A 21,243-nucleotide genomic window follows, 5' to 3' on the forward strand; every position below is an offset into this window, starting at 1 on the left:
TTGAACAATTAAATCAGAATATTGTGGAATTAATTCTTGTAGAAATCACAGAGCCCAGAGCTTAAAATCTCATCAAAAAATATAGATAGTTGGGACTTACCCAGACAAAGGTGAACAAAGTCCAAACTTTCTGTGACAAAATGAAGAGTTTGATTTTTGTGAAGAGTGTCTGCGAGCGAGTGAGAGTGGGTGTGAGTTATTACCCAGTTCATGGAAACCCATAAACCCTCAACCCTAGAGAAATCCCTAAACCAATTTCAAAGAAACCCATAAACCCTAAACCAGTTTCTGAGCAACCCCTAAACCCTAAAACCCAAAACCAATTTCGAAGAAACCCCTAAATCAATTTCTTACAAATTCATACACCATAAACCAAATTCACAAAAACCCCAAATTTCAAAGACAAGGAAGATGAACAGTACCTCGTGGATGTGAACCGTGGAGTTAAGCTTGGATGAATAGCCACCGCTGAGGGAGAAAGACGATTGCGTCGGAGAGAGAGAGAGTTACACGAGGGAGAGAGAAGGGCTGAAGAGAGAGATAGAGCCAAGAGAGTTGAGAGAGAACCCAATTTCTGAAAAACTGAAATGGGTACAATCATTCCACAATAAAGATGTATTTATATGTGGTAGTTGTAAAAAAATTGGGAAGGGGTGGTATTTTTAGTTAAAATTATAACAAGGGTGGCATTTTAAGCTATTTCCCTATATTTAAAGCATATAGCCGACCGGCTATACCTTTTTAATACAGTATTTCCAGAGTACAGCCGCCCGGCTATACCTTTAAAATATTCGAATATATTCGGAAGGTATAGCCGCGCGGCTATACTCTTTAATAGAATTTTTTTAAATATTCTAGTAGACCCTTCAATTTGAGGAGTTTTTCCCTCATGCGCATGAGAGAGATGAGCAATTGATTTCTAAAACCCAACTTCAACTGCGCATGAGAGAGAGATGAGAATTTTCAATGCTGATTATTGTACATGCAGCAAAATCCTCTTGGATGATCCTTTGTATTACAGCATCTGTCTGTGAATCAATTGAAGCCGTGGCCTCGTCCATGAACAAGAGCCGGCTGTGATTCAACATAACTCGCCCCAAACAGAGAAGCTGTCTTTGCCCCATGCTCCAGTTGTCGCCCTCATCAGCCACTTAATTTGATGGAATCAGTCAGTACCTAATCCTTATGCTAGCTAGCAGTTCAGTTCCAGAGAGTAAATAATGGGGAGAGTCACATACCTAAACAGGTTTTGCAGCTACCACATCTTTAAGTTTATCAGGTTTTTACCTTCCAAATTTCTTCATCTGAATAAATTCCTAACTGGATCAATGTTGCTTCTCACAGTTCCTTCAAAAAGGACAGGTTCTTTCTTGAGGAATGATCCCGAAGCGAGACCTGATATCGTGAAGCCCTATTGTGGTTATATTATATCAATCCCATCGATGATAATTTTGCCTCCTGAAGGTTCCACCAGCCTAAAGAACACTTGGATCAAAGTTGATTTCCCGCTCCCTGTTCGACCCACAACACCAGTCTTTTCACCCCCGTGAATGCTTGGACTAATGCCTTTGAGGACCAAAGGTGTATTAGACGATATCAAAAGGAACAGGGCTTATTTAGCTTGAGACAAAGTAATGGAGATGACCAAGTAAGGACAACTAGCCATGGAAGATGTAGTACAAATATACCATTTGGGACGACAAATGGGTAGAGTGTAGCAGCTCATGGAATGTAAGATTTGACTTTATTTGTTCAGAAGATATAAACAGAACTGAACTGAAGGTAAACTACCTGCAAGTCTTTGAGCTCGACATGGCCACGGGAAGGCCAATTTGAAGGAGGAACAGGTCTTTTATCTCCCATGCTGCTTCTGATGGGATGTTTGTAAATTGTTTTATCCTCTCAACTGATATACCATCTTATTTTCGACAAAGCAGCTCATATAAATGGCCCAGAACAGCTCACCATTCAGGGGCAATCCGTTGGGTTTTCGATTAACGTCAAAATCACGAAAACCCATTTCAAAAATACGTCGAATTTCCAAAAAAAGTATAGCCGCGCGGCGATACTCTTAAAATATTTTAATATATTCAGCGAGTATAGCCGTTTTAAATATAATATTTTAAGAGTATAGCCGCGCGGCTATACTATTTTAATATGATTTTTAAAATATTCTGCTAGACCGTTCAATTTGATTATATTTCTAAAACCCAACTTCATCTTGGGCATGAGAGAGATGAGCAATTGATTTGTAAAACCCAACTTCAACTGCACTTTCATATAACATTATATTTCTTATGGTAATTCATTTCACATTATTGAAATCACTCCAATTAAGCATCAGTAGATTATCCTTTGGATCTAGTTAAGATATGATTACCCTGCATCAGTAGAAATTACAATCCAGGGTTAGTCTCCTAAGGAGTAGATTACCCTGGATTGTAAGGCATCATCAAAATCCTAAGGAGACTAACCCTGGATTGTAATTTCTACCCCACCTAAAAACATCATCCAGTTTAAATACTTTGGCTTTGGTGTGGTAAGTAATTTACAGAAACAAATTTGAGGGAGAGGCAGGAGCTCACACCTAAATTATGGCAAAAATTCATAGCCCACACCAAAATCACTATCCACAAAAAAACTTGAGAGAGAGAGAGGTAGAAGCAGACTCAATGAAGACCCAAAGATAAATCGTGGAACAGCTTCAATCGCCGTGGTGGTTTGTCGTCGCCGTCTGCCATCGCTGTTGCTGCCTGTCATCGCCGTCTACAACCCATAGTCGGTGGTTGTGATTGCCGTTGGGTGGTTTAGGGTTTAGGGTGGTTGCCGCCGGCGCTTCGGTGGAGTTAGTTGCAGAATTTTGGTCAGGACTAATAGTCCCTCATTTTCACATGGGTTTAGCTAAGAACACCTAAGAAGGTATTTTTGGTGGGCTTGGAATTACTAATCCCACTTAATATTAGGACCAAGTGACATCAAACATGGGATTAACTTCCGGGAGACTTTGGAAAAGCCCAAAGGAGAGAGAAAAATTTTAAAAGAAGCCAAAATGGACAAAATTGCCCTTATTTATTTTTTGATTTCCTAAAGAATCTTTTACATTTGCATGTCTTTGGTTTGAAAGTTGAGAGGTTTTTCTGTCTTTTTTGAAAAAGCTTTGGCTTTTTCCAAAAGTAAAAGTTTTTTTATGGGTAAAACCTAAATTTACTTTAACTTTTAGCCAAGCCAATCCAAGCCAAAGAGGTGTAACAAACAAGCCCCAAGTGTTTAAAAACGTGATTATCTTTTTATGTATAAACATATCCCTCCTTTATTATCGCTTGTATAAAAGTAAACAATAAAAGGTGAAGGTTCTTAATTATTCGGGGCTCTGTTTGGTTTGAAGCTTTCAGCTCAGCCTCCTTTTCAACTTGAAAAGCAAGAAGAAAATAAATAAATAAATAAATAATCCACCTCTCACTTCTTATTAATTCTTCAAGTTGATGTAGAACGCAAGGAGGAACATCGTGAAATCCAAACTACATACAACTTTACTCACCAATCAATATCATCTTTGGCATGATGTGTGTTTGTGGACCTGATTTTATAATATTTAATGATTTAATGATTGATCACAAAATCGTTTCATTTCGTTATAAAAAAGGAAAAAGAAAAGGCAAATAAAATAAAATTCCCTGTCTTGTGATTGCCTCAAACATATATATATATATATAAACCATAACCCACACCACATGGAAACAAATTATACAAACACCAAACTCGCACCGCATATCCCCCCACAAGTTATATTGCGTGAGATTTTACTAAAAAAATCCCAAAAAGAATTTATGCTAACTTGCACAAGAAAACTCTGTCATGCAATTCCTTCTCATCCAAGAAACATGTAACAACTTATACAGGGGATATGTAATCATGGCTTCTTCTTTCATTTTTTTTTCTCTCTTTTTGAAGGAATTAAAATTTATTTTGGTCTAAAACTTTAATTTTATTTATTTATTTATTACGCGTGCAGTAATTTAATTTAAGTCTTCTTTGCTTGGTGAATAAGTGTAAATATTTTTGTGTAAATTTCGAATATAAAAAGGGAAAAGGAAAAACAGAAAAGGAATGAAATAAGATATATTGTTTTTAATCTAAGAAATAATGAGAGAGTTGTTGACCAGTGAGAATATCTGAAGCCTTGATTTATTATGCTGGGATTGCAATCCGCCACCTACCAGAGAATACAACATTGAAAGCTGACTCTGAGTATCCTCGAATCATTTCGACATTATTTTTTAAAATTATAATATCACTCATGGATTGGTATATAAACTTAAGAAACAAGCGACTTATGCACCAAACTAGTGTGTACATGTGATGTGAGACAAACTAAAAATGTATTAACTATTTGATGATGGGTATGATTATATGGAGCAATTTCTTGATTTGTGAGTGAAGAATGTCCGTAATCATGAACATAATCTAAATTCATTGTGTGAGGGTTTTGATTCCATGCATAGTGCTTGCAATGATTACATTCATATGATTACAAAAGCAACAAAATATACTTGTTTCGGTAGTTGTTTTGAGTGATCTTTATAATTCTGAGGCATCGGGATTAAGGGTATTCGTTGATTTGAAATCAATAAAATTTAATCAATCCGTGCTTGATTATATGTAAATTAGATTGCGAGTTTTTCAATCCAATCCAAAGGATCCAATTGAAATTGAATTGGATAGTGAATTGTAATTTGTAATAACTAGAAAGATATATTAAAACACATGAAACCATTATCATGAAATCTAAAGGCCATTGTTTTTTATTCTATAATGCATTACAAAAAAAATTTTAAAGAGCAATAGTATTTTGTTGATAAGAGGAATAGAAATAAGTACAAGCCACTATGATATTAAATATGAATAAATTTTTTTTGATGACCAAACGCAACAAATGAAATTATGCATCTGTCGTTTTGTTCCAATTGGATTGGATCTTTTTAATACTCTTCATAAGATCGACGTTGCCAAAAGATTACAATTCTGAAAATTGCCTATATGATTATTACCATAGGTTCACTCATGGTATGCTCCACATAAACCAATATACCACCTTATGACGTCTGCATCATTGGACCAGTCTTGCTTTCGCATGTATACATAATCATCATTATAATTAATTACGATTGTGTGCTAATTCTATATTGATATTGATATTAGGCACCAAACAACAACCATAACAAAAGTAAGCTTACCAATCCTACCATCTACCCTAATTTTAAGTTCAACTGATTTGACTTTGGACACAAAGGTCAACATCACTATACATAATAGGCATATATGGTCAACTTTTATCACTAGTTCACAAGAATTCGATACCATGGAATTCGAACTCAAAAAAAAAAACCGATACCATAGAAATTAATCACAAAAAATATAAAACGGGACTAGTTTTTTATTCATTTAAAAATTTACCAATTCGCACTAGGAATTAGAATAGGATACCAATTTTTGGTATTAATTAATAAGAATCCATGCTTTCTTCTCTAGCAATAAAAAGATTATGCTACGAATATGTAATATCCGATCATAGTAAGGATTTCCTGGTGATAATAAGCCTTGCAATGGAGACTTGCCTGTTTTGTTTTTGTTTTAATTGATATTTCCTTTTCGAAAAACTTCATTAACTTTCCAATAAAACAGTACACCTAGAAAAACTAGAAAATATAGGTCTTCCTAAGATGACACCGTTAAAACATTGCCTTAAAAAATCCATAAAGAAAGAAAGTTTGGTGAAGAAAAAAAATACTCAACATCTCAATCAAACCAAAACTTATTCTACTCGTAACATTTTACCAATAAAACCAACGGCCTTTCTCACATCCCAAACTGCGCCAAAGATTAAGACTTTATATTTTATTATTTTATCAGAATGATTTTTGCTTACCATCTTTAATTAGAGATAAACATTACTACCATCTTTGATTTTTGCTCAACTAGAACGAAGTAGTCTAAACTTTGGCTTAAGTGAATCCAAGTGTCAAAAAATCACACATGCTAGATTATCCAACATGGCACAATCCTAAAGGAGACCAAATCGGGGCTATATTTGACCAAATTAATCCCACGCACGGACCACATCCTGTTTTCTGCTCCACAGATACATAGGACCGAGAATTTCCTGTTGCCACATATATTTACAAAATTTTGCAATAATATACAAGAAAAAGGATTTGTGAATAGTTTCCCGGGGAACCTTGAAAAGGGAGACATCGTTGAAACGGTTAGAGTAATTCCGAATCCAAGTCCACCTTCTTCCAAATCTCTGCACACTTTCTCTCTCTTCCTCTGTTTTATTGCTCTGTTTGTGTATGAGAAGATTAAGAGAACCTTCACTCTTCAGTCTTTGTGGTATGCTCAACCTCACAGTTTCTCATCTTTTTCTATTAGTTTTGTTGGGTTTCTGTTTTGACATCTAAGTTTGCACAGTTTCTGTTTGTGGGTTTGCCTCAATTAGTATTTGCATGTTAAAATAGAGCTTATATACCTTAACTCTGTTTATTGTTCTCTCTCTTTTGGGTTTCTTCAGTTTTTGTTTCTCTTATTGGGTTATACATCTTCTCTGGGTTTTCATGCATATGTTTCCTAGTTTTCCTCTAATTTTAAAACTTTCCTTAATGGGTTGCTTGCAATCCCTCTTTTGTTTAGGTTTCCTCTTACTCTTTCTGTTTTGATGGGCCATATATATGCAGAAAAGCACAGAGACGATTGGGTGAATTGAAATTTTTTGGAGTTTGGTAGGTTGTGATCTTTGAAAAATGAAGGAAGATGTTGAGACGGACTCTCCCAAAGGAGTTCTTGAGGACTATTTTAGGAGTTCGGATTCTGAAACAAGCTTTTCCAAAGAGCCGACTGCGAACTCTGAAAATCACCAAATATCAAAACCAACTTCTCGGTGGCATGGACTTGTGCAATTATTGAGAACTAAATCCAAGAAACCCATAGCCACAACAATGCATCCTCTCGTGAAATTCTCAAAAAGAATGAGCAGTAGTATGCGTGAGATTATAACGCCGAAGTTTCAGTCAGATATTGATGATATGTACCCTTTCAAGTCACCATGGAAGAACTTCTCCCTGTATGAGCTCCAGGCTGCCACCAAGTCTTTCAGCCACGGTATGTAAACTTGTGCTGTGCTTCAAATTTCACATTTACTTTTATTTTTTCTTTTTCAGAATGCCAATTTTGGAAGAGTTAGTAAGTAATTTCACTGCATAAATAATAGTTGTTTTTCTTGTTTTCGTATAGAAAATCAGATTGGAAAGGGGGGTTATGCTGAAGTTTACAAGGGCTGTCTACCAAATGGGCAACTTGTGGCAGTCAAACGGCTAACCCGGGGGACACCGGAAGAGATTACCGGGGACTTCTTAGCAGAGATTGGTATCATGGCTCACGTGAATCATCCAAATACTGCCAGGTTAATTGGGTATGGGGTTGAAGGAGGGATGCACTTGGTTCTGGAATTGTCTCCAAAAGGGAGCTTAGCTTCTGTGCTTTATGGTAAGTAAGCCCACAGTTTTGATGCCATGCCATCATGCTTCTATTTTAATGTAACACAAAGTAAAACCAGCAGGTTTGTTTGTTTGTGCTGCGGCTTTTGCCCCACTTGTTCATAAAAAAAGAAGAGTAAAACCAGCAGTGTGTTCCAGCTTATATATCTTCATCCTTGGTGAATATCCTGTTTACTGACTGACTTATTTATTTTATAGGTTCAAAGGAGAAGCTTGATTGGGGGATCAGGTATAAAATTGCATTAGGTGCAGGTAAGGGTTTACAATATCTTCATGAGGGCTGTCAAAGGAGAATTATCCACAGAGATATTAAGGCTGCAAATATTTTGCTAACAGAGGATTTTGAGGCCAAGGTACCCTTTTGAACTTGACATTCCGTAGCTTGAATGCCCTTGTTGTTGTACTCTTTCTGCTTTTATTTATTTCTTTACAATTTACGCATAACGCAAATAATTATAATGCTGGGATGACTTTCATACAGATTTGTGACTTTGGTCTTGCAAAATGGCTACCAGAGAAATGGACTCACCACACTATATCAAAATTTGAGGGCACATTTGGGTATGTAAACCTTATAGTTGCCTCCTCTTCTATAATCCATCAAATACTTTAGCTAGCCTTAATCTGATATGTATTCATCACAATTCACAGCTATCTTGCTCCCGAGTTCCTACTGCACGGCATAGTAGATGAAAAAACTGATGTTTTTGCCTATGGTGTGGTGCTGTTGGAACTAGTCACCGGACGCCGAGCACTAGATTACTCTCAGCAAAGCCTTGTTTTGTGGGTACGTTGTTTAGGAATTTTCTTTCCCATTAGGATGTCCGCAACCAAATGGCGCTCACATTCGTTTAATATTCTCAAACAAGTCAAAACAAATGGATATTCATAATGCAGAATTTGTTTATGTATTTCACCAGGCAAAGCCCTTGCTGAAGAAGAATGAGGTTAAAAGCTTAGTCGATCCTTCTCTAAGAGATGAGTACAACACTCGGCAGATGAATCTCGTATTGCTGGTTGCTTCTGCATGCATACAACAGTCCTCAATACGAAGGCCAAGTATGAATCAAGTATGTTCTGTTTGTTTCCTATAACCAATAAACCAAAAGCTGTTGCTTATGAAGCTTTTGATAAGTTTCATAAGATTAAGCATGTAAAACAAGATGAGATGTTAATCATGGTGTTTTTAGGTGGTACAACTTTTGAGTGGAGATCTTAGCAGCTTGAAGTGCATGAAGAAAAGCCGAATGTCGTTTTACCGGAAAGCATTTCAGGATGAGCACATCAACACAGAAGACCATGTCCAACCAAGAATTAAAGGACCTTAATCGGCATTATGGAGTGGGGGTTCGCCTGGAACTGTGGAAGCCATGAGGTTGTTGTCCCATGAGACAAGTAATGCGACATGGGAACTTTTGGAGTAATGGGAATGGAAACTAGGAGTTTCTGGTTTTGGTCCATCAAGTCCAAAGAAGGAAAGAACGACTATGGTCCTCAAACTGTGTAAGTGTATTTAAGAGTTAAAGAAGAAAAGGAAAGAGTGACAATTTGTTTATCCAACCCATGTACATAATACAAACTACAATCAAAGAAATGAATGTTAGTAAGTTAAGCAAACTGTTTTAGTTATCACATTGGTTGATTATATATTATTTCAGAAGATCGTATAAATTTATGTGTATGTCTCTCTCTTCACGTGATGAATGACAGATAAAATATCAATTATTATAATGACAATAGGGTGTCAATTATCATGATGAAGAGGGATGCATGAACATGAACATGGAGTGTGAATTGAAGCTAATAAATCCTGTGTTTGAATTGAAGCTAATAAATCCGTGTTTGAATTGAATTTGAAGCTAACAATTTGGCTAGACAGGCAAGCGGCTAGGCTAGGCTGGGACACAAGCCATAGATGGTATCGGCAAGTTTTGTTTGAATCCGGCTGGCACGCAACCCCACGCCGGATGGCGTATAAAACCCAACCAAAGTCGTCACCACAATTACTCTCTGACGCTAAAGCCCCTACTCTCCTCCTTCCTTCCTGCTCTACTCACCACGCCACTCCTTTTAATTTTTATTTTCTTTTTTGGAAAAGTAAAACAATAATGATAATTTACACATTCAATTTTATCATTTCCAAGTTCTAAACACAAGTTTTTAAAGTATTCATCATTTGATTATCTAATCAGATCTAATCAGTCAAATTTTGTGTACAATTAAAAATAAGCTTATTATCACAAAACGTCCTTAAGGTTTATGAAACTATCAAATTGCATCATTAATTTTTTTTTATGTCACTTATGGTCTTCAAAGTTAATATGTGCGATCACAAATGGTCCATGCCGTTAGGTTCCGTCAAAAACTCCGTTAGTGTATTGACGTGGCATATATGTATATATCATAAAACATCTCTGAGGTTCAGCACCTATCACAAATGGTCCCTACGAAATTTTTTAATTTTTTAATTTAAAATTCATAAAATTTTGATTTTCTTTTTAAAATTATTTATAAATGAAAAAACCATTTATAGAAGGATTATAATCTCGAGGACCATTTATGAACCCTAAACTCTTAGTTTTTTCATTTTAAAATTATTTTTTAAAAACTCCATTAGTTTGTTGATGTGGCATATATATGGAGCCCACATCTACAATAATATAGTGTCACATGTATTTAAAATATAATATATATTTTTAAATTAAAATTTTTTTTAGGGACCATTTGTGATAGGTGCATGAACTTCAGGGTGTTTTGTTATATATATATATATATATATATATCTGCCACATCAATAAACTAACAGAGTTTTTGACGAAACCTAACGACATGAACCATTTGTGATCACACATACTAACCTTGAGGACCACGAATGACAAAAAAATAATATTAAGGATGCAATCTGATAGTTTCGTAAACCTTAGAGACGTTTTGTGATAATAAGCCATGATAGTTTCGTAAACTTTAGGAACATTTTGTGATAATAAGCCTTAAAAATAAATAAAATAATTTATCTCTTGAGAAAATATGAATAGTGAATTAATTAATCACAAAAGATTGATTTAAACATCTAAATAATGGTGTCATGCTTCTGTTTCTATTTGAAAAATGGTATCAGATTTAAAATTACTTGAGATTTTAACATTTGTTATTTTTTCCCTTGCTAAAGTAAAAGGAAAATATTGATAAATTAACCACAATACATTTGATATTTTGATATAATATAATGAACAGATCTAAACAAAGGGCACAATAATTGTGTCCAAACTATTTAACAAAACGCGTTTAATAAGATTTAAGAAATAACTGAAATGCAGATATGAATTTAGTTAAATTAGGTATAACAGATATGCTATTATTTTATACCTAAGTTCGAATTCCCGGTAATAGATTACATCAAAACAGATTATTACTTGTATAAAGAAAAAAAATTGGCCAAAATATAAACAATAAAAAAAATCAATTTCCTCAGAGATTTTTTTAATTTCTTTTTTTGGAGCAGATGCTTCTATAATTTACTCGGAGAGTATTATTATTGGTTTTGCGCCACAGAAACAAAACATAACTATACAACAGCGTACACAGCACAGAGAGAGAAGTCATGAGAAAGAAAAAAAGGTAGAAAAACTGAAAGCGAGAGATAAGGAAAAGGAAAAGAAAAAGAAAAATACGGAGTCTGATCATAGAGAGCGAGCGAATTTAGCTAAGAAAACACACGCCTTGTTGAAGAGCCTTGTTCAAGTCAAAGAAACCAGGACCTTCATATTCATACATAGTTTTTTTTTCCTTTTTTGTGATTTCAATTAGCGGATGCTATATCCGATCTTCGGCGATCGGAGATGTTCGTCGGCGGTCACGGCGGTGGAGAACCTAAATCCGGCGGTGGTGGCGGGTGAGAGAAGACACTTAGTGCGAGGTCAAGGTGGTGGTGGAGAATGAAGAAGAGCAAGGGCAAGAACAATGGCTTGTTGCCGAACTCACTTAGGATCATATCGTCGTGCCTCAAAACTGTTTCGACGAATGCGAGCACCGTCGCTTCTACAGTTCGCTCTGCTGGTGCGTCTGTAGCTGCTTCTATTTCTGCTTCCGAGGATCAAAAGGATCAGGTGCAAAGCGATTTCTAAATTTAGTGTTTCCTCGCTTTTGTTTAATTTTAAAGTTGTTTCCTTTTTTGGCTTTCAACTGGTTATTGGTGTTTTTATAAAAAATCTGGAGCTTATTTTTGGATTTTCTGATTGATGTGCTTTTTTATTTATGATATGTTAGGGTGAGAGAGAATTATAGTGATTGGGCAGCATGATTGAATCGCTGTATTCAAGTTTGTTTGGCTCTAAATTATTTACTTGGTTTGAATTTTGAGGAAAATGATTTGGTGGCAGCTTTTAATGGTGAATGTTATCTTCAATTTATGTTGCTTTATGTGAATTAGCAAATTTCTTGTTGAGTTTGGCGGTTACTATAATGTTTCTTCTGAGCCAGGTTTTGATCACTGGGTTGTCCGTTTAATGCATATATACTAATTAACTAACATTGTATGTTTGTTAACTTCCATTGGTGAATAGGTAACTTGGGCTGGCTTTGGCAGGCTAGAGCTTAGTCACTCTGCCTTTAAGCATGTTCTCTTACTTGGTTATCAGAACGGATTTCAAGTTTTTGATGTAGAGGATGCCTCTAATTTCAGCGAACTGGTTTCAAAGCGCGATGGCCCAGTTTCATTCTTACAGATGCAGCCCTCTCCTGCAGCATCTGATGGTAACCAAGGATTCAGAATGGCGCATCCATTGCTGCTGGTTGTTGCTGGAGACGACACCAATGGTCCAGGGATTGTTCATAACACGAGCCACTTGGGAGGGATAGGCAGGGATAGTAATTTGGAGTCTCGGCCAGGAAACCCTGTCGGCTCTCCTACAGCTGTTCGGTTTTATTCCCTTAGGTCCCACGGTTATGTGCATGTTCTGAGATTTCGGTCTGCTGTGTGTATGATTAGATGCAGTCCTCGGATAGTAGCTGTGGGTCTTGCAACTCAAGTAAGCACTCGCTTATATGTGACATATATTAGAATGTGAGAATATTAAAAAGTATGAGATTGAATACTTAGGATTACACCTTCTGTATAAAAGAGATTAGATGCAGATTTTTGACTCATCTTCCTGATATTCGGTGGCAGATTTACTGCTTTGACGCGCTCACCCTCGAAAACAAATTCAGTGTTCTTACCTATCCTGTTCCTCAGCTAGCCGGACAAGGATCAATTGGGTTTAATGTCGGTTATGGCCCAATGGCTGTGGGTCCAAGGTGGTTAGCCTATGCTTCCAACAGCCCACTAGTGTCAAACACAGGTCGCTTAGGACCCCAAAACCTCACTCCTTCTCCAGGAGTTAGTCCATCTACATCACCTGGCAGTGGTAGTTATGTGGCTCGTTATGCGATGGAGTCTAGTAAACATTTGGCTGCTGGAATAATTAACCTGGGTGACATGGGATGCAAAACCTTGTACAAATACTGTCAAGATCTGCTCCCAGATGGATCTAACTCTCCAATATCATCAAATTCAGGCTGGAAAGTCAGTCGGCATGCAGGAACAGAGATGGATAATGCAGGGATGGTTAGTTCTTTACTCACCATGAATACTTTTACTGCATCTTGCAATGTACTAAATGAAAATCTCACAAATGGTCTTTTGTCTAGGCATGCAAGCTACAAAATTGAATAATCTCTTCTAACTATTGAGTCTCTGTATGTTCTTTATCCTGAAACAGGTGGGCTCTGTTGTTGTTTGCTTTAGCATGATAATGTGGACAATCTTTATTTTTCTTTAGTAATTCTTAACTTCATATAATTGCTTGGATTTAGCTCTCTCAATCCTTGATTTCATCTTTAGTAGGATGGCTAGACATATAGATGATTTTGTACTCTATGGTGCTAATTTTTCCTCATAACGCTTATCTATATTACACAGCTAATGACATAGATCACAAAGCTTTATGGCATCCTCATAGACTGTCTTATTTTCCTTTTTTAGTTCTAATACTTTATCCTATAAGAATTAAAACCTCGAGGAAAAAGAAGTGAGATCTTTAATAATTACATGATGGTTATCAGATGTTTCAGTACAGTTTTGTTTTATGCCTTGGCTGATAACCAGAAGTTTTAAGTTTTAGCTTTGAGTAAAAAGTTTTTATTCATTACTTGATTAAAATGATTGCTTGCAGGTTGTTGTCAAAGATTTTGTTTCCCAAGCTGTTATATCACAATTTAAAGCTCATACTAGCCCAATATCTGCTCTATGTTTCGATCCCAGTGGGACCCTTCTGGTTACAGCCTCCATATATGGAAATAACATTAATATTTTCCGGATTATGCCTTCAAGCAAACACAGTGGATCAGGTGGTCAGAACTTAGATTGGAGCTCATCTCATGTGCACCTTTACAAGTTGCATCGTGGAATAACATCAGCTGTTAGTGCATATATGTAGTTTTAAAGATGTTCATTCATTTCTTCCATGTAATTTGTGTTGTATGTTCTATTTATGCATTTTTCTCAATTTTTATTATTCTGGCAGATGATCCAGGACATTTGCTTTAGTCATTACAGTCAGTGGGTTGCAATTGTTTCATCCAAGGGGACCTGCCATGTTTTTGTTTTATCCCCTTTTGGTGGCGATGCTGGATTTCGACTTCTTAATACTCAGGGTGAAGAACCCTCCCTATATCCAGTTTTATCTCTACCTTGGTGGTCTACTTCTTCTTGCATTTTTAATCAACAATCTTGTCCACCCCCAGCACCTGTTGCTCTTTCCGTTGTGAGCAGGATAAAATATAGCAGTTTTGGATGGCTTAGCCCAGTCAACAACACTGCTTCTTCTACAACAGGGAAGGTGTTTGTGCCATCTGGTGCTGTTGCAGCTGTATTCCATAATTCATTATCTCAAAGTCCTCGGCAGAGTAACTCAAGGACCAGTACCTTGGAGCATCTATTAGTTTATACTCCATCTGGTCATGTAGTTCAACATGAACTTCAGCCAAGGATAGGGGTAGATCAGAGTCATAGTGGTACCCAGGCAGCTACGTCTATGCATATGCAGGAGGAAGATCTGAGAGTGAAAGTTGAACCTATTCAATGGTGGGATGTATGTAGGCGGTCAGACTGGCCAGAAAGAGAGGACATTGTTTTAGGTACCACATCTGATAGACAAGATGTAGCAGAAATAAACCAAACTAAATCAGGTTCTGATGGTACTCATGGAATGGAGTCTCTAGACTTAAATGGTGCTGTTGGGGGGGAAAGGAGACTGGAAACTTACTCTGGAAAGCTCAATGATAGGTCCCACTGGTACCTCTCTAATGCAGAGGTGCAAATAAGTTCTTTGAGATTACCAATATGGCAAAAGTCTAAGGTATTTCTTGTCAAGGTTACATTTCCAGTTTTATTTTCTCTATTTTGGTGGTAATTTTCTTCTCACTGTTCCAGATTTGTTTTTATACAATGGGTTGTCCAAGAGTCGATAGTTTTGCTGATGGAGAGTTTGAAATTGAAAAAGTCCCAGTTCATGAAATTGAAATGAGACAGAAGGAATTATTGCCTGTTTTTGAGCAGTTCCATATCATCAAATCAAGCTGGGATGACAGGTGACAACCATTTCATCTATAGTCCAACCCACATTCTTAAAACTCCGAAATGTAAATAATATAGTGTTTTGATCCTTGCTGGAGATGTTTGTGTCTGCATCTTGTTAAAAGTTTCTAGTTTTGGTTGATCTGAGCTTACCAGGTGCTGGGGCAAGGTACTGTTATATATATCATGCATGAGTGCATTCCGGTGTGTGTCATACACGTGTCTGTGCCTTTCTCCTACCATTCTGATACTTGTTAAATGCTCACTTGATTGTATGATTCAGAGTCCCGGGTGGGAGATTTCCCAGTCATTCTTCGTCAGAACCTCATCAAGCTCAAGACAAGATCTTGGAAGAGACTGTTATTTGTCACTCAAAGCCTGCATCGCTTAGCTCCACGGAAAGCTCAGATGGGGGTATGATATAATATATAGAAAATATGCTTCAATCAATATATGTTTATTATCTTAGACTGCCTGTCCATCTTGGACTGCTGCTTCTTCATCGGGCGTTCGAGAAAAAATAGGAATGGAGATTTAATATCTATTTTTGTTCTTGCAAAGCCTTTTTGAGTCAATTGTCCAGATGTATGATAAACCCAGATGTTGGCTCGTGTAAACTTTTCTCTATTATAGCTGAAATACCTTCCTGATCATTTTGACTAATTGCGTCCACATAATTCCTATTTGAATTCCTAGCAGGTTCGTCAAGAAGAATTGAGCATTTCCTCGATTTTGATCAAACGAACAATGAGAAGGCCCGCACAACAGTTTGTCAGATCTTGAATGGCCCGGAAAGAAGAGCCAATACAATTGTTGAGCCTTCATTAGAAAACCATATATCTTTCAGCATTCTGTGTACTCCATCTGAACATTTTAAGAACATCGATTCTCAAGTTTCCAGTTGTCTCACCAACGGTTTTCCTGTGTTAGAAAGTAAGTTGACCCCAGGAGGAAGAGTTTCTGCTGAAGAAGGCCTGTCTTTAAAAGCAATTGGGATCAGTGAGGTCTCAGTTTTATACTCTGATCAACATCCTTCAAGTACCAATATTGTGGCAGAGGGGGCTCCCACTTTGCAGCATCCAATAGATCTTTCACAGTTTTTCCAGGAGGAGCATTGTAACGCATTGGTGCCGAATGGATGCCATGGGTTAACTGAAGTCATAACTGATGATGTTGACAGTGACAGTAGCCACTGCGATAAGGTGAAAGCCATGGATGAGGAAGATAGTGAAATGCTTGGAGGCATGTTTGCCTTTTCTGATGAAGGTTAAAATCTAAACCTATGGCTTCACAGAACGTTATTTTACAAGCTTCCTTTTAATTTTCATAAAGTGTTTATAATTCGGTTGGTAGCGACCTTATTGTATTTTTCTTTTTGGCAGGTTGATGTATAAATTAAAGCCGCATGTTGCCTCTTCCGACAATCAATATGTAATGCATAAAGTTATTTTGTTCCCAAATTAAGGTGACTTATCTTCTTTCTCTTGGTATTGTACATATTGTAGATGGAAATTAAATTTTTTTAATGGATTGTGGTAGCGGTGGGGAAGGGGGCGAGTCGTAGAAAGTGGATTTGGAATTGCTATTGCTCGCGTTGAACTTTTCACCGATTCTCTTGTGTATTGTACAGATAAATTTGGTGTGAAACAAGTTCTCTCCAAGTTTGTATAATACTTTTATTCTTCTGTTGTTATGAAATGGAAAAATAAAATAAAAAGAAAGTGATCAAGAAAATAAGTAAATCGGAAATTGTGTTATTTGCCTATTTTTTAAGTAGTGTCAACAATGGTCTGAGTGTAATAGCTCAGCTGAACAGTTATTGTATGATATACATGTGGATTAGGCTAGTTGGCCGGCAATGTGCATTCTCTCTTTGCACTTGACTTCGATCACCTTCTCCATAAATTAGGGTAGTTTAAAATTGTTTTACACCATCATTTGTATTTGTATTTTTTTATTTTTAAAAACCAATAAACAAAACAAAGATTCAATCACCAAATACATGATATGAACAAATGCTCTTTAACTACTTAAGTTAAAAGTTAAATTTTAATTGAGACATTTTTCCGAAGATCCGATCACCAAGTAGAGACGTTGCGTGGCACATGTATACAAATAAAAAAATTAAAATAAAATAAAGCAGTGGAAGCCTGGTGGTCATCCTGTTGTTCTCTATTCTACTGGAGTGATTCTAAGGACGTTGAGCGGGCCTGGTGTTGTGCTATGTAAATTGTACCCAGTCCTAAATATTGGGTCAAGTAGGGAAAGGATATCCAGATTTGGGCTTTTTCCTAAATTAGCGATGCCAAAGCAAAGCTAATATAAAATTCCTAGTATAGCTCTGTATGATTGGTTGGTATTGGTAGAGGCTTTCCTAAAGTTTCATGATTTGGCCGTGCGCTTGACTTGTGTCCTTTGATGCGAAGTTAATAAAAATGGGTGGTCTCTCTAGACTAGGCATCAAACCAGATTTAGCAAAAAATAACCATATCATTATTGCTTAGGTGGATATGGATCCTCTCCATCTCCATGCGTATTGCACCGCCCCACCAACACATAGAATGGTCTTCATTGGTTCAGGCCGTAATTGCTTGCAAGCCTGAGACAATGACATGGTTTTCAATTTCAAGCAAACATAAATACAAAAGCAGTCAAGGACACCTCATACCACTTGCGCGGTGCCAATGCACCCTCGTTTATTTTATTTTAGTTTAGTATATGCACGCCATATTTTAAATTATTATAAATTAATTTATGAATTTAATTTACAAACAGAAGAACTCAACTTTAGATTCAATGGAATAATTCACTGTCATGACCAATTAACTTAATTTTAAACCCTTATATATATATATATGTTAGGAGGAAAAACATAACCAAAATAATAATAATAATAACGAATAAACTAATAAGCGAGATGATTAGTTGTCCCTTTTCATTTGGTAATTAACTAACTAAGATAGACATTTTATATTATTTGGAAATTAATTAAGATAGAGCTGTTTCCGGTGATATTGACCAAAATCTTCTCTGGCAGTGGCAGGTCAGTTAAGCGTTTTCAAGATTTCACACGTTTGTAACTCTTTTCTTGTACAACCTTATAAGTTAAGTCGAGGGTCAAAGCCGTTTGTGATATGCCAATTTCCACACTATCGTTTTTGAGTCATCTGTGGCTGTAACTTGTAGCAGCAACTGAGCAAGAAAGCAACCATGGATGCTGTGACTCAGTGGCAGAAACAGTGGTTCGACTACACCCAGTCTCTGCGCCGAGAGGTTTCTGCTTTCTTTTTCTTTTTTCCTTTCCCTTTTCTACAAGTTTCGTTAATATGATGATGATTGGGATTTCTACTGGGTTTTCTCTGTCGACCTCTGTCTGTTTATAGGGATAAAGATTTCTGGGTTTCGTTTATTTCAGCAAAAGAAACTTCATTGTTTGGAGTATAAGATTAGTTCGTGTGTAAAGTTAGGAACTTTCATATTGTTTGACGCTTTTATTGTTTCGGATTAAAAGGATAAGTTGTTTATAGAAACAAATGGATCTTTCTTCAGAACAAACTGTTATTTTGTTCAAAACTGGATTTGTTTTCTCCTTTTTGTTTTTGAATTTTGGGTCGTTGAAGGAATTTTGATGATTGGATTTTTTTGGTGGTGAAAAGGGATTCTTGGACGATCAGTTTGCACAGCTAAAGAAGCTCCAGGATGAAAGCAGCCCAGATTTTGTGGTTGAGGTTGTTTCTCTTTTCTTTCAAGATTCTGAGAAGCTTCTCAACAATATGGGCAGGGCTCTGTGAGTTTTTTTGTCTTAACCTTCAAGTGTTGTTCTGGTTTGCTTCACTTTGGAGATTTTTTATTCCTATTTTTTGGCTGTAGTGGTAGCTAGGTGAAACAATTTTAATTGGATTTTCTTTGTTTTTGTAGAGAACAGAATGTTGTGAATTTCAAACAGGTAGATGCGTACGTCCATCAATTCAAGGGTAGCAGTGCCTGGTATGTCCAAGCTCTATTACTTTTTGTTTTATTCTCTGTTTTCTTTCAATTCAAATGCCTGGCTTGCTGCAAGGTGCAAATGATAGTGCTTATATGGAGCATAAAAAAACTAAAAACTGGTCTGCTTGTTATTTGAAATTTGGATTACCTAGCTCTGGAGTTGTACATTAATTTTTTTCTCATTTTCTTGTTCTTTTTGAAGTGATTAATTGATCATAGAATTCGGTGGTTTACAGGATAGGTGCATCAAGACTTAAAAATGTATGCATCAACTTCAGAAATTCTTGTGAGGCCCAGAACCTTGAAGGGTAAGTAGTTTTGCTTCATGCTGATATTTTCATTTTTTTTTTTCTGTTTCATTGTAAGCCTGAAAATTTAGCCACTTAATACTTGAAGTGGCGCCATCAGTTTACGGTATTGACACAAATTTTTGCCACACATGCCTCGATGAATTTATTCAAGTTTGAGCAGTTTTTTTCTTTTCATGAATATCAATATCTGCAACTGTTGGCTGAACCAAGATCGATTGATTTATGATATATATTATTTTTCAGAAGTACCATCAAATTGGAAATTAGTCAACGGGTGCTCTGCCTTTGTTAACGATGCAATTATAAAATTAGGACTAGAACTTCGGAAGTCTTTGTTATTCAATTGAAGGAAAATTGATAATCTAACTACACTAACGTTGCAATTTTGCTGAATCCACTGTAATTAAGTGAACTTGGTATCATGTGTATGACTTGTATTTCTTGTGTTTTTACTTGACCCTAACGATGAAGAAAGGGGTTGTGGCATGGCAGTTGCACCTAAATGTGATTCAGATATTGTTTGATGCAGGTGTTTGAGATGTTTGCAACAAGTACAACAAGAAAGCTCTGCATTGAAGAGCAAGCTTGAATACTTATTTATGGTAAGTACATGAAAATTCTATTTGAGATAGCTGGTATTTGCCAAGATGTTCTTGATTATCCAAAGGGAAATCTTGGCATAGTCATGCTTGTGAGCTAGGGGAGATAACTTATGTTCTTACCTTGACATATTCATCCCTTGGGATTCTCCAAAGAATCATTGCATTGCTGCCTTTGAACAATCTCAATATGGATTTTACATTAGCTTCTCTGCCTATCTTCAATCATCCATTGACGTTGCCCCCTTTGGTTACTGTAGTTGGAGCAACAGATCGTGGCTGCCGGCGGGTCAATTCCTATTATGGAATAAATTCTTTGAAAGAATCCCCTGCTAGGAAAAACGTCGAGAAATATGGGATGTCGCATAATTTACCGGAGTTCTTTTAGTTTTAAGATTGAATTTACTTTGACTTAGTGAAAAGTTTCCTACGTCCCCCCTAGCGTTTTGGTAACAATGTAGCTTAAGAACTTGCTTAGAGTATGTAAGGCTCTGTTCTGAGACTCTAAACATCATTTTATCATCATTCTTACTGAGGAAGTTGTTATTATCGAACTTGAGTTATGGCCAAAGCCCATATGATCCAATTGGTGAAATGATCTCCTGCAGCCCACCACATCAGCATCTTGGATGGAAATTTTTTTTCTTTTTCTTATCAATTTTTTTTGGGGACCCTGTTGTTTCATGAGATTAAGACCTACACAAACTGCTTGGTCACATATAAAGTTAAAAGTTAAGCCAAGACGTTTTTCTACAATTAATACCTACAGGCCACCAGTTTTAGAGCATCTTTTGCCATCGTTGATGTATTTGTAGCTTGTATGAACAGAAGCCAATAAACCATAAATGCTTAAAAATCTTGAGAGAGGACAAAAACCCACTATCATGTATGCATCAGAGTTTGCTATCTTGCTACACGCACACATACGCATCTCAGCTTCTTGTGGTACTTGAAGCTAGAAAGGAGGGAATGAAGCTCATTTTGTGCGGAAGGTGGTGTAGGTGGAAGAAAGGGACCGCACAAATAAGTTTCATAAATGCGGATGCTGCTAATGTAAGGTAAAGAGTGCAATGCCCAACAGTCTCTGGCATGGCATGGAACCATTACCATATCCTAAACCAAAACCATGAGTGGGAATGTGTGGATGTTTTAGTTGTTGGGGTGGGTGGTGTCATCTGCTC

General features: G+C 36.7%; 2 protein-coding genes and 1 pseudogene across 6 annotated transcripts; all 3 read left to right on the plus strand.

Moving 5' to 3' along the window:
- On the plus strand, positions 6,194–9,237 carry LOC18766918 (annotated as a pseudogene). Its single transcript, XR_002272754.1, has 8 exons — positions 6,194–6,390; positions 6,732–7,155; positions 7,288–7,539; positions 7,749–7,903; positions 8,032–8,111; positions 8,202–8,337; positions 8,471–8,620; positions 8,741–9,237. The product of XR_002272754.1 is annotated as a receptor-like cytosolic serine/threonine-protein kinase RBK2 (transcript).
- LOC18767037 (autophagy-related protein 18g) lies at positions 10,923–16,914 on the plus strand. Of its 4 annotated transcripts, none has more exons than XR_002272851.1 (10): positions 10,923–11,656; positions 12,113–12,577; positions 12,718–13,155; positions 13,763–14,008; positions 14,114–14,947; positions 15,022–15,179; positions 15,449–15,579; positions 15,862–16,431; positions 16,548–16,630; positions 16,705–16,914. XR_002272851.1 is itself a non-coding variant. In XM_020570011.1 (9 exons), the coding sequence occupies exons 1-9, from the start codon at positions 11,486–11,488 to the stop codon at positions 16,550–16,552; spliced, it is 3,018 nt and encodes a 1,005-aa protein (XP_020425600.1). In that variant the 5' UTR covers positions 10,923–11,485; the 3' UTR covers positions 16,553–16,914. The 4 variants fall into 4 exon arrangements, 2 of the variants coding, with proteins under 2 accessions (XP_020425600.1, XP_007199698.1); XR_002272852.1 differs by having other exon boundaries at positions 10,926–11,656; positions 15,865–16,431; XM_020570011.1 differs by having other exon boundaries at positions 16,548–16,914.
- LOC18768959 (histidine-containing phosphotransfer protein 1) lies at positions 18,137–20,652 on the plus strand. Its single transcript, XM_020553839.1, has 7 exons — positions 18,137–18,208; positions 18,355–18,438; positions 18,822–18,952; positions 19,084–19,152; positions 19,389–19,460; positions 19,993–20,065; positions 20,323–20,652. The coding sequence occupies exons 2-7, from the start codon at positions 18,376–18,378 to the stop codon at positions 20,371–20,373; spliced, it is 459 nt and encodes a 152-aa protein (XP_020409428.1). The 5' UTR covers positions 18,137–18,208; positions 18,355–18,375; the 3' UTR covers positions 20,374–20,652.

This window comes from Prunus persica, chromosome G8, assembly GCF_000346465.2.
Source record: "Prunus persica cultivar Lovell chromosome G8, Prunus_persica_NCBIv2, whole genome shotgun sequence".
Classification (NCBI taxonomy): domain Eukaryota; kingdom Viridiplantae; phylum Streptophyta; class Magnoliopsida; order Rosales; family Rosaceae; genus Prunus; species Prunus persica.